Source organism: Penaeus japonicus, unplaced genomic scaffold (genome assembly GCF_977035675.1).
Source record: "Penaeus japonicus unplaced genomic scaffold, GWHDUDI00000001_assembly GWHDUDI00000013, whole genome shotgun sequence".
In the NCBI taxonomy this organism is placed as follows: Eukaryota; Metazoa; Arthropoda; class Malacostraca; order Decapoda; family Penaeidae; genus Penaeus; species Penaeus japonicus.
In genome coordinates, this window is record NW_028234415.1 from 30,638,857 (window position 1) to 30,653,856 (window position 15,000).

Genomic DNA, 15,000 nt, shown 5'->3' on the forward strand with positions numbered 1-15,000 from the left:
GTTTTAATTACTGTCATGAGCTTTTTTATGATAATTGAGTTATACAATTTGAGACTTGAAATTTAACAAAGGAAGTCACTATGCATTATTCATGAAAAAAGCAAGTGCATTCAGAGAATTGCTTATTTTTTATTAGTCAACTGTACTAAAAAGCTTTGTGCATAAAGAAGACCTAAGAAGATGAACAATAATTCATCAATTATACCGCAAATTAGATAAAGGAACATCTAAGCTTATTCTAAAGGTTAAAACATCAAATTGCAGAAGCACTCTGTATTACTTGGCAATAAAAGAAAAGAAAAAAGAAATAGGAGAAAGTATACATAAATGGATTCTTCTTCCCTCCCCATTCTGTCATATTTTATTGTTAAAAACATTATCATAACTACTTTCTCTATTATCACTTTCATTATCATTATCATTACTTATCTATTCATTATCTTTTGGGGGTGAGGGGTCAATACACATTCTATCCTTTTGGCTAACATTATTCAGCCAAAACTAACAGTCAATTAACCTGTTAATGCTGGGTGACAAGATATCACCCAGCCCCAGGTGATTGGCACATTGTGCAAATAGCCCAAGGGGTTTGGCTTACGCGTTTGAAACATCCCAGCGTTTTGACCATTTGGCGCTAAAACAGCCCCATTGGCAGCAGGTTAAGCATTGACCAAATATTACAACAAAGGGATCGAAATGCTCAATACCAATATCAATGCTTGAATTGAATATAGATGCTGACCATACTATAAATAATTTAGACATAAAAATTATCCTGTTACCTTCATCACATTATAGAAAATACAGGTCAGGGGTCAAAACAAGACTCATATTTGCAAACCATTTACACACACATAAATAAATTGTCCATCAATATCTGACATATACATCCATAAATCATAATATGTCTAAGAACATTTTTTATCTTGGTTAACTTCCTTAACCTATTCACGCCGGTTGACTTGCTATCACATTCAGTGGTTTTTGGGTCAGACACCGGAGATGAGATATTTAGTCAAGACCAGCACGCCGGGTGAGCGGGCGTACAGTACAATAACCACAGCGTGAATGGGTTAACCCATTCACAAAGCTATTTCGGCTCTAAGTGGTCGGAATACCTGGGTATTCAAACGCATAAGCCTAACGCCTCGGGATTCTCAGGCACACTAGCCACGAGCGAGCGCTGTGTGCCCAATCACCCAGCGCGCTGGCCTTGACTAAATACTTTGTCACCGGTGTCTCACCCAAAATCCACTGAATGGGATAGCAAGTCAACCAGTGCAAATGGTGACAAGATATCACGTCAAGTGGTGGCAGGGTCAGCCGACGGGGACAAGATATTTCGTCATGGCTATCCTGGCGTATAACGCTTGGCCACAGCCAGTGCAGGCAAGAATCACAAAGTGTTAGGCTTATGCGTTTGAAATATCCTGGCGTTTCGACCATTTAGAGCCAATGGGCATATGATTAATGGGCATATGATTATAGCACTTGGTTAACCCATTCACGCCGGGGCCATTCCGGCTTTGCACGGTCCCTATACCGAGGTTTTCGAACGCATCATCCGAACGCTTCGAGATTCTCGGGCGCACGGGCCGCGAGCCTGGGCTGCCCGCTCGCTCACCCCGAGCGCCGGCCTTGGCCAGATATCTCGTCGGCGGCGTCTGACGCGAAAACCACGAAACGTGTCAGCACGTCATCCGGCGTGAGTGGGTTAACTGGCATTACTGGTTTGCAAATGAATTCACATTTTTCTTCTGGACAGGAATATTTACCTTCATCAATATAATGACTAGGAGAATAATCCCCAGATTACTTTATTTGTTTGAGCTCTGATATGAAATGGATGTGGGGAAAACAGGAGATGAGACGGGCAACCTTGATTTATAAAAGGAAATAAAAAATTGCAAGAGAAAAAATATATATACAGTTCCATGAAATGGATATAATGTGCACTTTCTGTAAAGCACAACTGAGGTGCAGACAATTGTGAACATTATCTATAAATAATACTTAGAAATTTAAGAAAAATAATTCAATAAAACTTTACTAAGACTTTGATTGTCATAAAAAAAAATAATACCCTATATCTACTTAATTAACATAGCTCAATATATTGCAGCTAGATGAACATTAGCATATTCTTTCCAAAATATATACATCAGAACTGTAAGAGTGAATATATCTATGCAATAGTGCATAGTAATGAGTATCTAAAAACCCACCATCATACTTAAAAAGAGGATGATGAAAATAACTGCAAACCATGAGGTATGGTTACATTACCTGCTTTCTCTCGTTCTTTCTCTGCAGCTGATCCCATTGCTGAGAAGGAAATGGCGTGCTGTTTAAGATCTGAGGAGAAGTCTGAAACAAGATTTAATTGTTAGACACCAGCCTGATATTTTCCTTATAGGTAATTAATTTCATACCTTATATCTCAAAAAGTATCATTTGGCATACTTAGGATATTCTTCTTTTTTCCCTCATTTGCAAAAAAATGATCTGGAACTATTGAGCAATACAAACAAGACAAAAAACTCACACCAGATAAAGTGGAATAAAGAACATATTTTCACTAGCAGATAAATAAGAAAACAAACAAAAATGGAGAAAAAAAAATCCCTTAAAGTTCTTCACAACTATTGTGGATTAAAACACACTCAAGCATGGCAATTAGCATCTCTACTGTCATTCAACATTTCACTGAGTCAAAAGACCTATGTGTCTTGAAGGGAGGTTTGTTTTACTCGTCACAAAAAAGAATGAGTGTGCAGAATGCAAGACTGGAAGCACAAGGTTGGAGTCCCCTTTTATTCACACGTATAATTTGCAGCAGAAGGCCAATCACCAAGAATATAGTTTAAATAAAGGACAGCGCTGAGGTTTGTATTGAAAAGAAGGCTAAAAACAAAACCAAATGAAATAGAGAATATATAAATAAATAAGTAAATGAAGCCAAGAACAAACATAAGATAACGTAAGAGCAAGTACATTGCCTTAGCCAAACCATTTTCTTGGTCAAAGCAATCCCACTACAGTTGCAGAAATATACCTTCCCCAAATTTTTTTGTTTCCTCAACAAAATAATTAGCCTGTTACAGATTAGTAATATGACACAAGGTAGACATCATGCTTTTAACAACCTGGTGACAACTGCTACTGCCCTTAAAAAAAGAAAATAGCAATCTTAATAATAACAATAATAATAAAAAGAATGATAAAAACAGGATCTGAACAGAGAGAATAAAAACAAAAGAAAAAACTAATCTAGTTGGCAGCCAACTGGCCTCTTCCATCTTGTATTCTACACACCTTTCAACAATGGCGTGAGGGAATTAGCCATCCCGGACAAGGTAAGGAACTCGCCTGGAGGGAGAATGAGAACAAACCGTAAATCATGGTAGAAATTGACATGTTTCGTGTTAGGATTGACAGCAGGGTACATGAGGGGGTTAATGACATAAGCATTAAGCAACAGGGGCCAGCAACCTCAGCTTGCAGGTAATGGAATTCAAAACACTTCTTGGGAGACTAGATGCACACACACTGGTTTTACACCTGATTTTTACTTTTTTTCAACCAAATTTATTTAAAAGACAAATAAACATTCATACATACACACATACAATCCCATATAGGTAAAATTGTATCCAAAGAAAACACTCACAAACATAGCCCAGTTATTTCAGGTTGAGCTGGCAGAACAAGTAGATATACTAAAAATAAATACTACTACAGCATGTTGTATAACAGTATAATCACCTATCAAAGCCAATGGGGGTGAAAATATAAATATACATTCCTATCTATCTACAAGAAAAAATGGCAAGGATGATTAACATACATGTAAACAAAATATTACTAAAATAAAATTAGCTGAATTTAAATCCATTCACTATTAAAAGATATAACATGAGTTTCCTACAAACATTTCAGTATATATTCTCATCAGTATTTTAGGAACATTTTGTATCAAATCCCAGTACATCTTTTATATTTGTTAATTAATAATCACATCATTTTCTCTTAAGCATTTGTACAGAACTATATTTTTCTTCACAAAAAAGTATCATGGAAGATCAACATTTTCTATTCACTCACTTAATAGCTTAATTGCAACAGATTAAGTGCAGTGGATTCTACAATGCATATTAACATCAGGGAGCAATCTTCCTTTTTTATTATTAATGGCAAGTGACAAAATCTTAAATTTCACTGTATTGTAACAGTACAAATATGTAATTAAACATTGAATATACCAATTTCTAACAATTATGATCCTCAAAACTTGACTGTAGTAACAGTATACCATTCATCATTAGCAATATCACATTCAAGCCTTTATATAAAACAAAAAGAAGAGTGAGACGGAAAAAAAGAGAGGAAAAGGGAAAATTTGAGAATAAAGAATATTAAAAAGAAACAGAAATAGTCTGAAAAATGCAGCAAAATATTCAAAACCGCAAAAAAGTAAAAACACATATCTATCAGTGCTGCATCATCAAGAATATTAGTAAACAACACATACCATCCTCTTCCTTACCATCCGTGAATAATCCTGTGCCTTCCGATTTTTCCTCTTCCGCTGCCTTGATTGCATCGTCGAGCCGCTCCTTGAACCACAGCATTAGTTGGTCGTACTTTGACTCCCCAAGCTCCTTTAGTTTTGGATCTGGGAAAACAAGTATTCATGCAATGAAACCAATGTGTAAGATTATCTGGATGAGATAGGTAATGGAATAAAAATTATAATAAAGGTGGAAGAAACAATAATATTGGTTATAATAAAATAACAAATAAAACTCAGTTCATAACCATTTTCATGATCTTCATATAAAATAAACTTTTAAATATGAATAAAAATAAACAAACCTAATAGCAATACTAAATAAAAAGACAATTGCTATAATTACCAAGTGTAAAATCTGGGACAGAATCCTTGATCTTGTCCCTGTACGAAATGAGAGCTGTCCTGATGGCGTCCAGCTCCTCCTGAGATGGCATGAGGTCCTCCAGGAATTTTGCGTCTGGCAGGGCCTCCTTCCATTCCTCGTAAGTCTGGGGAGTAAATCAATGGCAGAATGAGAGAAACCTAATGGAGTTATCATAATTGTTCAAAACTTCTTTATAAGTATGAAATGATATTGGTCTGATTCATAACAGATATATGCAAATATTTTTTTCAGCCTGAAGAACTTTTGTAATTAGAGGATAAATACTTTCCTTGATTTTTATTTCCCTTTATGTCAATACATTTTTAACATCAATAAATAATGAAATTCAATATTTTACCATGTGCAAATAAACTGTGCTAAAAAACTATTCAAAAGAATTACTAGATGCACTACAAATAGTCTAGCATATAGCAATTTTCATATCAAAGTTACATTATGAAGTCAGAATCTCTAAAAAGGAGAAGATGAAAGAAGAAGAGAACCTCTCACCTTAGCCAGGGCACTGCCACCTGCAATGGTACCACCAAGCAGCAGGTAGCGTATCTTGAGAGCCCCGCGAAGCACCCTGGCAATGATCATGCCAATCCCTCGGGAAGGAATGCCATAGTTAGGTCCAGGGAGCTTCAAAAGGTCTCCCCTCAGGGGTCGCAGAGAGGAGTAGTGACGTATGATTGGAACAACCACAGTTTTGACCTAGAAAATAAAATGTATGTTGAAATTGAATCTGAAAAAGTACACAGCAATATATAATAATGATGATTCGAAAATTTTTGTCATGATAAGGGCTATGATAAAAAAACAATAGTTACAACATCTCTATTATTTCATAAACTTTCTTTTCCTAGTTTGTATATGTACTAATAATCAGGGTTATATTCATGGCACAGTTATAATGTATCAATTTTGGGTGTTTGCTTTTCAATTTTCCAACACTCCATCAAGACCTAATCAAAACACTAAACTTAACCCACTATGAATGAGGTGCCAAATGAGCTAACTGACAGTTAGGATGGGCGATTCCTGATGCCAATGGCACTTCATGACTGTGAGCAGTTCTCAATGTTGTGTCATGTATGCATTGACTCCTGTCATTTAGTCCTAATCACAGCCACTGTGTATATCATGACACCCGTCTGCTATGGGTCCATAAAACTAAATATTACCATCTACTTTTCTAATTAATTGAATTATCCAGATATGCATAAAATAAATTGCAGATTCCTGTTATTCTAAAATATCAATGAATCCTTCTATGGAATTCAAACAACCAACTGGCAGTTTGCATTGAGAACTGAAGCCTGCCAGCTGGTATTCAATTGATTTTGCATTAATTTTTCACAGGGTCCCATACTATGAAATATCTTTATTTGAAAAATTGAAAGATGGGAAAACAAATCATCTCACTCAGGGAGAGAACTTAATAACAGTCTTAGTCTTATTACAGAGTCAATTGGCATAGGCAGATATGTGGATTCTGACTTTTTTTTCAATGACTCATTTACTATAAATACAAGATAATAAAGGAATAAAACAGATAAGCCTAATTATAGAGGCATTCAGGCAGTAAGCTAGTTCCTTATGTAAAGATAAATTACCAGGGAGCTTTAAACACTGTATACACATTTTATAAAGAAAATACTTCCATTTGTGACACCTATGCCTCAGAAGAATAAATGTCTTAGAATTCATTCATTATCTGTATTTTTTAACTAGAACTTAATTTTCCAAAAAATAATTCAACTGCCTTCCATGAGTGAGCTGACAAGTGATCTTTACATTCAAAATAGTTTATGGACACATTCACTGTGGAAAGACTCTTTATATTTGTGCTTCAATCTTCTTACCTGGTCGCCATCTTGACGCGTAGTGAGCACCTGCCGCGCCCATCTTGATTGGCTAACTCCCACAACTCTTATTATGTAACTGAAAAAATATAATTTATCACTTATCACAGAGCAATAAATTACACATATCATATCTTTAAATGTATAACCCAAGAATCTACATAACTTGAATACTTAATCAGTCAATATTAATGAGTTTTTTTAAAACTAAACAAATTTAAGTTCTAAAAAGTGGACCAAACACTTTTAGTGAGGTAGTCCCTCTCATGCCATCATGGTCTGAGGAATGGCAGCCTTGACCATTCTACATACCCTAGTCTGTCCTTCCTTATTCTATCCTCACCCTTACCTACTACTTTATCAAATTCAGAAATAATTTCATATCTCTCACGGGCCTGGATTGCAATTCCTAAATTTGGCTTTTCCAGGGATTGCTCAAGAAGGTCCTGCTAGGCCTCTATTCCTGTCAAATGCACAATTCCAATGCTGGGTTTATCAATCTTTATGCTGCCTGATGTTTAGATGACACCTCCACTGGCTTTAAAAAATATGACTTGTTCTGTTCTGCAGTGGATGGCCTCCAATCTGAGGACTAACATAATGGTTATGCATTGTGCATGATTGCTACAAACATCGAACACATACATGCTGAGAAACTAGTCAATAAATCATTACTGAGATCTAAAAACTCCATCTTGCCAGAATATACTTCATGGAAGTTTGCTAGCCTGTGTCTGGGTACCAACTAGCCAGAATGTGACATTAGGTCTAGTGCAGGGAAAGTGGTCCACACACAGACCAAACTTTGATCGACTTCTATCTGTGCAAATTTAAATTAGGCCTCAGTGTCTGGCCACGCGTTCTTCCTGTCTCTCTCAACTTTTCTGCACACTTGTCTTACTCTGCCAAGAATTTGAAGTGCTGAGGCTTTCTATAGCCATCTCAAGCAACAAGTTTATGTAAATGCTGCGCTGATTGCTGTGGGAGTCCTCTGAGGACCAAAGAATCTGAGCCTCAGCAATGAAGCACAGAATAAAAAAATACCAAATATATATTGAACTTATAGTTTCATTTAATACTTTCCTGTTGGCCTTAGTACATAACTCAAGTATCTTTCAATAACATTTTACATATTACTTATTGGTTAATGGATTTCCCAGATCTAATTATTAAATCAAAACAAGGAAATTTGCATTGAAACTCGAGTCGGCTTTTCGCTAAAATTTACTTAGGACGTCATGACAGGCCCAGTAAAGAGTGCTATTCATTTTTCCCATATTAACTACTCATCTGAGGCTTATTACAATCAAAATTGTTGCAATCCCTCCTTTTATGGAGACTTCTGGTGCTATTAATCGGCAAATCATTTATCTTCAAAATAAAAATTAAAAAATGCTGTCACATTTAGTCTAACTATGCAAGTGTTACTAACTAACTCACCCGAATCTTCCTTTCACAAGTTTTTGCATAGTTATTTAGCCAATAAATATAATATGACGAAACATTGACTATTTCCCCATCGGCTCAGCAGCTGATCTTCTGCTGCTGGAGAACCGCAGATTTAGACTCGGGTTGTGAAGCAGAGGATCTCCCTTTGCTGCAAGTCTATCTAAGATCCATTCTCGTACCTTTTCTACTCAGAATTTCATTATTTAACTTTATCCCATTTTCTGTCGTTTTAACGATATATATGAACAAGAAGGAGATAAATTTTGAAAATAAGATACTCTTTATGAGCTTTATATAGCAACAATTTATAAGTATAATTAATGTAAAACAAAACATACCAACATCATATAACAAACAATACAATATAACGATATATATGATTCACGAAAATAAAGCCAATCCTTCACATAGTCAAATAAAATTGCAATTTAATTTCTTTCAACCAGTTTGCTTCTAAACGTTGAATTCCATATCTTGCTCTGATTGGCTGAGCCTTTGTGACGTCATTGGAACATCCTGTGTTTACATTTTTCAAACTGAACGTAGCAACACCGAGCGGAGCCTTATTCGAGAAATTGTGAAATTCAGTTCTTCTTAATAAGGTAACAGCTTCTTATTTGGTAGCGAAAGTTACTTTAGTAAGTGAGATAATGAGGAGGAAAGAAAGTGGCTGTGATTGTGAAGATTTTCAAGGTATGATTGTTGAAGAACGTGTTCGTGTGATGTGCATAGTGCAGAGAAGATTGCTGAGGTGAATTCCTTACCTATCCGTTAGTAGCACGGTTTGATCTTTGTTGAATAGATAGATATTTGACGAGTAGGTTTGCAGTCTGTCTGCACAAAGTAATAAATTATTGATAGAACATGAGAGAACAAAATTATACCATTACATGAGCTATGGTTGAGGACAATTAGTTAACTGATATTAGTCTAGTCTCCATATTTTTGGTAAATTTTCCGAACAACGCCGCGTTACGAAATACCACAAAAGTGGTATCGATGGATTCCTCTCCACCTCTACTATTCATATATACTGGAAATAATGTGCAATTCCACCCCTGGACCCCACAATCTGGGTCCCGATAGTAGGGGAGGGCATGAAGTAGATCAGGGAAATTGTGGGGTATAATATGAATTCCGGCCGTATTTCGTTTGCAAAATCTTAACCCAATTACTTACCTAACCTTGCCTAGTTTTGAAGTTAGCCCTAGCCAAGGGGGGGCTTCACCCCCTTTTAACCCATTCATGCCGGGGGCATTCCAGCCTTGCATGTTACAATGCTGGGGCTCTCGAACGCATAGGCCTAAATCAATTAAATAAACGACGCCGTATGACAGCACCCAGTTAACGGGCCTTAATGCGCGGTACCCGTGGTGTACCACCCGTCCAGAGAGGGTTAAGGCACTTCATGCTACCTCGTGCTACTTTGGTACATATTTTGTATGCAAAAGCTTAACCAATTACCTACCTCACTTTGCCTAGTTTTGAAGTCAGCCTTTGCCAAGAGGGAGCTACACCCCCCTGTGGACCTCCCCTATTCAGGGCACTTCGTGATACTTATGATGTGTAATTAGTTCTGTAGATGAAAATGCCGCGACTACGAATAACCTTCACACTGCGCCATGATGACAGCAACTGAATCTTTGTCTCATATATTCCTCAGGATAGGAAACTAGGACCGATAATGACTTGACCACTCATTAGAGGGCACTCTATAATTATACTGTACACAATTGGGAATATTGCACCATCTATTGAGAGAACATAACAGCTCATGCAGGTAATTCATTGGGGGTTTCTAGTACACAGCTTGTCTCTAGCCATAAATATGTAAACACAGTCATGTTTGAATTTCAGGGCGAGGATGGTGGTTTTCAAGGTATTTTGCACAAGGTATGTTGCATGAAGTGCCCTAAAAAGGGGGGGTCCAGGTGGGCAAAGCCCCCCCATTGGCTAGGGCGTAATTCAAAACTAGGCAAAGTTAGGTAGGTAATTGGGTTAAGATTTTGCAAACGAAATATGCCCCGAAATAAGACGAGGTAGCACGAAGTGCCTTAAAAAAGAGTCCAGGGGTGGAATCGCGCATTATTTCCACTATATATGAATAGTAGAGGTTGAGAGGAATCCATCAATATCACTTTTATGGTATTTCATAATGTGGCATTACTCGGAAAATTTACCATATTTTTCTTATCAGTTGCAGCAGAATATTCTAGCAAGTGGAGGTTACTTTATAAGTGTCAGCTAATTAACCCATTGGTCACAGTATTAAATAAATATTTGTGCAGTAGGATGGATGGTTACATTGTCTGACACGGTGCCATCCGCGTCTATGACCGCCTCTGCCTTTGCAGCAAATCATGCCATCTGCTGCTAATGGGTTAAAGAAGGTGTTGTGAAGATTTTTATATTTATCCTGGAATTATGATTTAAACAATTGATTTTTAAATCCCTTAGGTAAGCACACAGTTTTCTATGAGAGAATTTTCATCTTATCATATTAGAAAAAGATTGCTACCAGCAAATATGCTCTTATATGCTCTTCCAAATCAGCAAACATATATCATAATGGGATAATGGGCAAATATTCACAATGGCACTTCATTTGTAAATGCCACAAAGCAGTTTTGTTTATAAAATTCTTTTTCAAAGCACTTTAGCTACTTACCTCAGTGACTTCATGCCCTCCTCTACTATCCAGGCTCACATTGTGGGGTATAGGGGGAGTGGTCATAGATTATATTCAGTGTGCAATGTGTAATGGTTAATGAATGTACACTTCAAGTATACACTTTCTTTTCAAAATTCTTAAGTTAGAACTAAGTCTTCCAAAGAAGACCAAGAACATCAAGAACACTTATCATGCAGCTACATAAAATGCCATACCCTGATTTATTGAACACATCCTTTTCAAATGATGGTTGTATTTAAATCATATAGGTGTGCAATGAGCAACTGAAAAATAAATCTCAGCTGCCATGCTTTCCATACTGGCTCCTAGATAAGAGCTAATGGTTTAAGAATCATGCAGTAAAAGTTTCAGTGTCCAGTTCAGGCATGTGAGGTTTGGAGTACTTTACTGAAATCATATAACATATCATGATTTGGATATGTTACATTTTCTAATACTTAATGAAAATGTGAAAACCATATTTTTTTATTCCAGACTGAGGAGCAACAATGGGTAACTTTGCAAGCAAAAATCTAGAAGAGCTTTTGAAGCCTACAAAGTCACAAGAAACACCCAAGTCACAAGTTTTACCCTTTGACCCTCGCTCACCATCAGATGACATCACAAGAACACCGATTGCTGTAAGAACCCAATATTTGCTTAAGTATACTATGAGAGAGCTTTCTAATTTATGTTTCAGTAAATGTTGGGAAGACAACCACAACAACTTCTAGAATAGGTTATTTTTTTTATCACACCTGTGTTCTTTTAAATTCACTTGAAAGTTACTGTGGCTTGTAATAAAAGGCCTACAACTTGAGGTTGTGGTGCAACATTAAGCAATTATTGTGGCTTTTACACCTTCATTACTCTTGTAAAGAGGTATATTCTTTTAAGAAGGAATATGGTCAAGTTCCTTATTTGAATCACAGGGAGATCTGAAGGGCTAACTTTCCAGTAATTATGTACAACTTTTCTAGAGCACTGACAGACACAGATGCTTCTGGTGGCCAGTGTATATTTTATATTAAGTGACTTAAATGCTTTTGTCCTAGGTCTCAGACACCCCTGGTGCCAGTAGTTCTGATTCAACACCCAGAGATGGAAAAGTAGTCAGAGTTTTGAAACTTGATCCTCGATCTCCAAATGTTGAGGTTAGTTGTGTGTGTTTCATCATTTTTCCTTAAAATGGAATATGCCAACCAAATCCAGAAATAGATATTTGCTGTCATTATTTCACTACTTTTTTTTTCTCCCTCTCTCATTATTTTTTATTTATTACCTATCAGTTCAGAAAGGAAGTTGAGAGAGTAGTTTAATGAGTAAAGAAAAAAGATGTAAGCAAAATTTTGATTTCAGGTCAGCCGCACACCCATTGTTATAGAAACTAATGAGACTCGTCGTCGAAATATTGCCCTAAAACCATCCAAGCTTGCCCAACTTGACTCTGAAAATAAACCTGATAACATGGAAGACTGTGAAGATCAGGACCCAAGATCACCTACAACTAAAGTGCCAAGAACACCTTTGGAAGACAAAGTTCATGGTTTGTTGCATCTATTACATCTTTGTGCTCAGCCATTGTGCCATAGGATTTATATTTGTGTGGTATAAACAGTATGTGTGACTTTATTTTCTTCTCATTGTTGTTAATAACTTGTTCCTTATTTCAACAATACAGTCTTTGAGGACACACAACCTGAGAAAGAAAACAAGGAGGAAGATGAGAACAAAGACCAAGAGGTAGAAGAAGGAGATGAAAACTGCAAGAAAGATCAAGAGAACACCCTTGTTAAAAAACTCTTTATTGATGAGGGATCTTCAGATAAGGTATGAAAGTGCATGAGTGAGGGAAATTAGAGGGTTTCCTCTTCCCACCTGAATTCTACCAAGTTTATGGTGTTTGTAGGGCTTTAGCTTCATTTTTATTTTTCTTAAGGTAGACTGTTATTTATTTTCATCCATGCTAAATGTGAGAAATGAGATTTGTTGTTTTACAGATATATTATTGTTGTTGTTACATATTGTCAGATGTAGACTTAACTTCATTATGCATATTTTACTCTAAAAATGTTATTTCAGGTGATATAAACAAGGGTATAGGCTTTATATATAGAAATTACTTCACTTTGAGATATTAGTATGTTTGTTTGTTTTTTTATAAAAGGAAAAATATAAGTTTACTTATGGTTATTTGAAATTTATTGAGATGGAATTGATATTACAGTAATATACACTGCAACATTTTTCTGCTTTATCAAGTAAATGAATTAGTATGCAACTTACTACTTAAGAGTACATTTGTAAAATGTCTGATTATAATATATATATATATATATATATATATATATATATATATATATATATATATATATATATATATATAATATATATATATATATATATATATATATATATATATATATATATATATATATATATATATATATTTGTATGTATGTATATGTATAAATGTATATAACTGTTTGCCTTCTCAGTAGAAGCTATTGAGAGCCAAAAGAGGATTGTAATTTATTTATACTTTTGTCATACACTTCAAACTAACAGTTTAGGTGTTCAAAATATTGTTTGAATATCACTTTTCTTTGTGCATGTAAATAGTGATTTATCAAAGAACTCCTAAACCTAAGTAGAAGTCCATGCTTTACAAATGTCTTATAAAGTCATAGCTTATACTTTACTACTGTGTAAGTTTAGACATAAGAGAAAAAAGTCTTTTGTAATTATGTGAAGAAATAAACAAATGCATTTACATCTGGTCTCAGCCAAGGCGGCCACTTGCCTCCGTCCAGAACACCACTGCTAGCAAGACCCCTCGTGGACTCATCCAAGCCAAACAGTGCAGGAACGTTGAGGAAGAGTACAACAAGAACCACCAGCTGATCCTCACACAGTTGACGGATCAGGAGAATACTGTGTCCTCAAGCACACAGTTTGTAGAAAGTATCTAGGGGCTCTCCAGCTCTTGCTATTATGCCCCTCTTTTTTCTCTTGTATTCCCTGTGACTTATTATTATTATTATTATTTCTATCTTTAATATTGTGTTTTAAGGTAATGATGCAGCATTCTGTGCCTTCCTTTTTCTGTCACATTGTGATTTAGTGCTGGTTCTGCTTCATTAAATGCATAAGGAATTCATGCAATAATTGTATGTATCATAAGATTACTTTATCTGTCAACTCATCTGGTAATGAAGACAGTATGTTAAGCTCTATATCGGATTCGGAGGTATTTATTTTTTGATATATTTCATGCAAAATTAGTATTTCAGCTATTAAAATGAGAAATGTACTTACATGTTTTCTTTTAAATGGGCATGTTGTTTATAACCGTTTAGTAATGCCGAAGTTTGGACAAGTCGTATATATACATCAGTGTATGTAAGATTGCCAGATTTCTTATGGAAAAGGATTGATTTTTATTTAGCTACATATGAAATTTTTTTTTTTTCTTGGTTATTGTTATATAATGTGAGTCCTTTAATTACCTGGTGCTTGGTTTTGTTTTCATATATGCTTTTAATTTTATTTCATATTCTCTATGTAGGTGAATTTCTTTTTAGTTGCAAATTTCCTTTCTTAACAAGTATGTATGGTTGTGCCAAGAAAAGAAACTAGTCCTCAATTAATATACCCTCTTTAGTCTATCATCTGCATCTTAGCATTTCATTCTAACATAGGGTGTTCTTTCTTCTAATACTCATGTTGTGGTGAGAGAAATGTAAATATTTGGAAGTTTGAATAAACTTTTCTTTGTTTAAAGTTGTAACCTTTAATAATATCCTTTGCCAGACAAGACAGCAAAATATATATATATTTGTGTGTTCACTGCTTAGATTTCTGTAATCTGACTATATGAATGGGCACACAAACTAATGAATAGGATATTCAAAACTATATAAGGAAAGCATAGGAAAACTTTCTTTCCTCTGAAGCTTTAGATGACTCGGACCAAATATTCAGTTCAAGTTCCATCTACCACAAAGTACAGAGACGAAAGGCATTGTGCCTTTTTCCCCTTCTTTGAGGCAGAGATGATTTAGTTCAATACAGACAA

At 35.6% G+C, this 15,000-nt stretch overlaps 2 protein-coding genes across 10 annotated transcripts in view; one reads left to right on the forward strand and one right to left on the reverse strand.

Annotated features, from left to right (window-relative positions):
- Positions 1-8,408, reverse strand: part of Opa1 (Opa1 mitochondrial dynamin like GTPase) — a 25,214-nt gene extending 16,806 nt beyond the window's left edge. For 3 of the 9 annotated variants that reach the window (XM_043033160.2, XM_043033157.2, XM_086543398.1), the window contains exons 1-7: positions 8,243-8,408; positions 6,803-6,881; positions 5,448-5,651; positions 4,917-5,061; positions 4,547-4,675; positions 3,316-3,369; positions 2,287-2,367 (exon numbers count right to left, since the gene is read on the reverse strand). In XM_043033160.2, coding sequence (XP_042889094.1) covers positions 2,287-2,367; positions 3,316-3,369; positions 4,547-4,675; positions 4,917-5,061; positions 5,448-5,651; positions 6,803-6,881; positions 8,243-8,271 — 721 coding nt within the window. In that variant the 5' untranslated portion in view covers positions 8,272-8,408. Of the gene's footprint in view, positions 1-2,286; positions 2,368-3,315; positions 3,370-4,531; positions 4,676-4,916; positions 5,062-5,447; positions 5,652-6,802; positions 6,882-8,242 lie in introns of all 9 variants that reach the window. The other 6 variants (XM_043033161.2, XM_043033158.2, XM_086543400.1 and 3 more) reach the window with 2 other exon arrangements.
- A 309-nt stretch (positions 8,409-8,717) lies between these two features.
- On the forward strand, positions 8,718-14,705 carry LOC122264328 (uncharacterized). Its single transcript, XM_043033178.2, has 6 exons — positions 8,718-8,853; positions 11,418-11,563; positions 11,978-12,076; positions 12,282-12,468; positions 12,604-12,752; positions 13,709-14,705. The coding sequence occupies exons 2-6, from the start codon at positions 11,432-11,434 to the stop codon at positions 13,892-13,894; spliced, it is 753 nt and encodes a 250-aa protein (XP_042889112.1). The 5' UTR covers positions 8,718-8,853; positions 11,418-11,431; the 3' UTR covers positions 13,895-14,705.
- Positions 14,706-15,000: the final 295 nt, after the last annotated feature.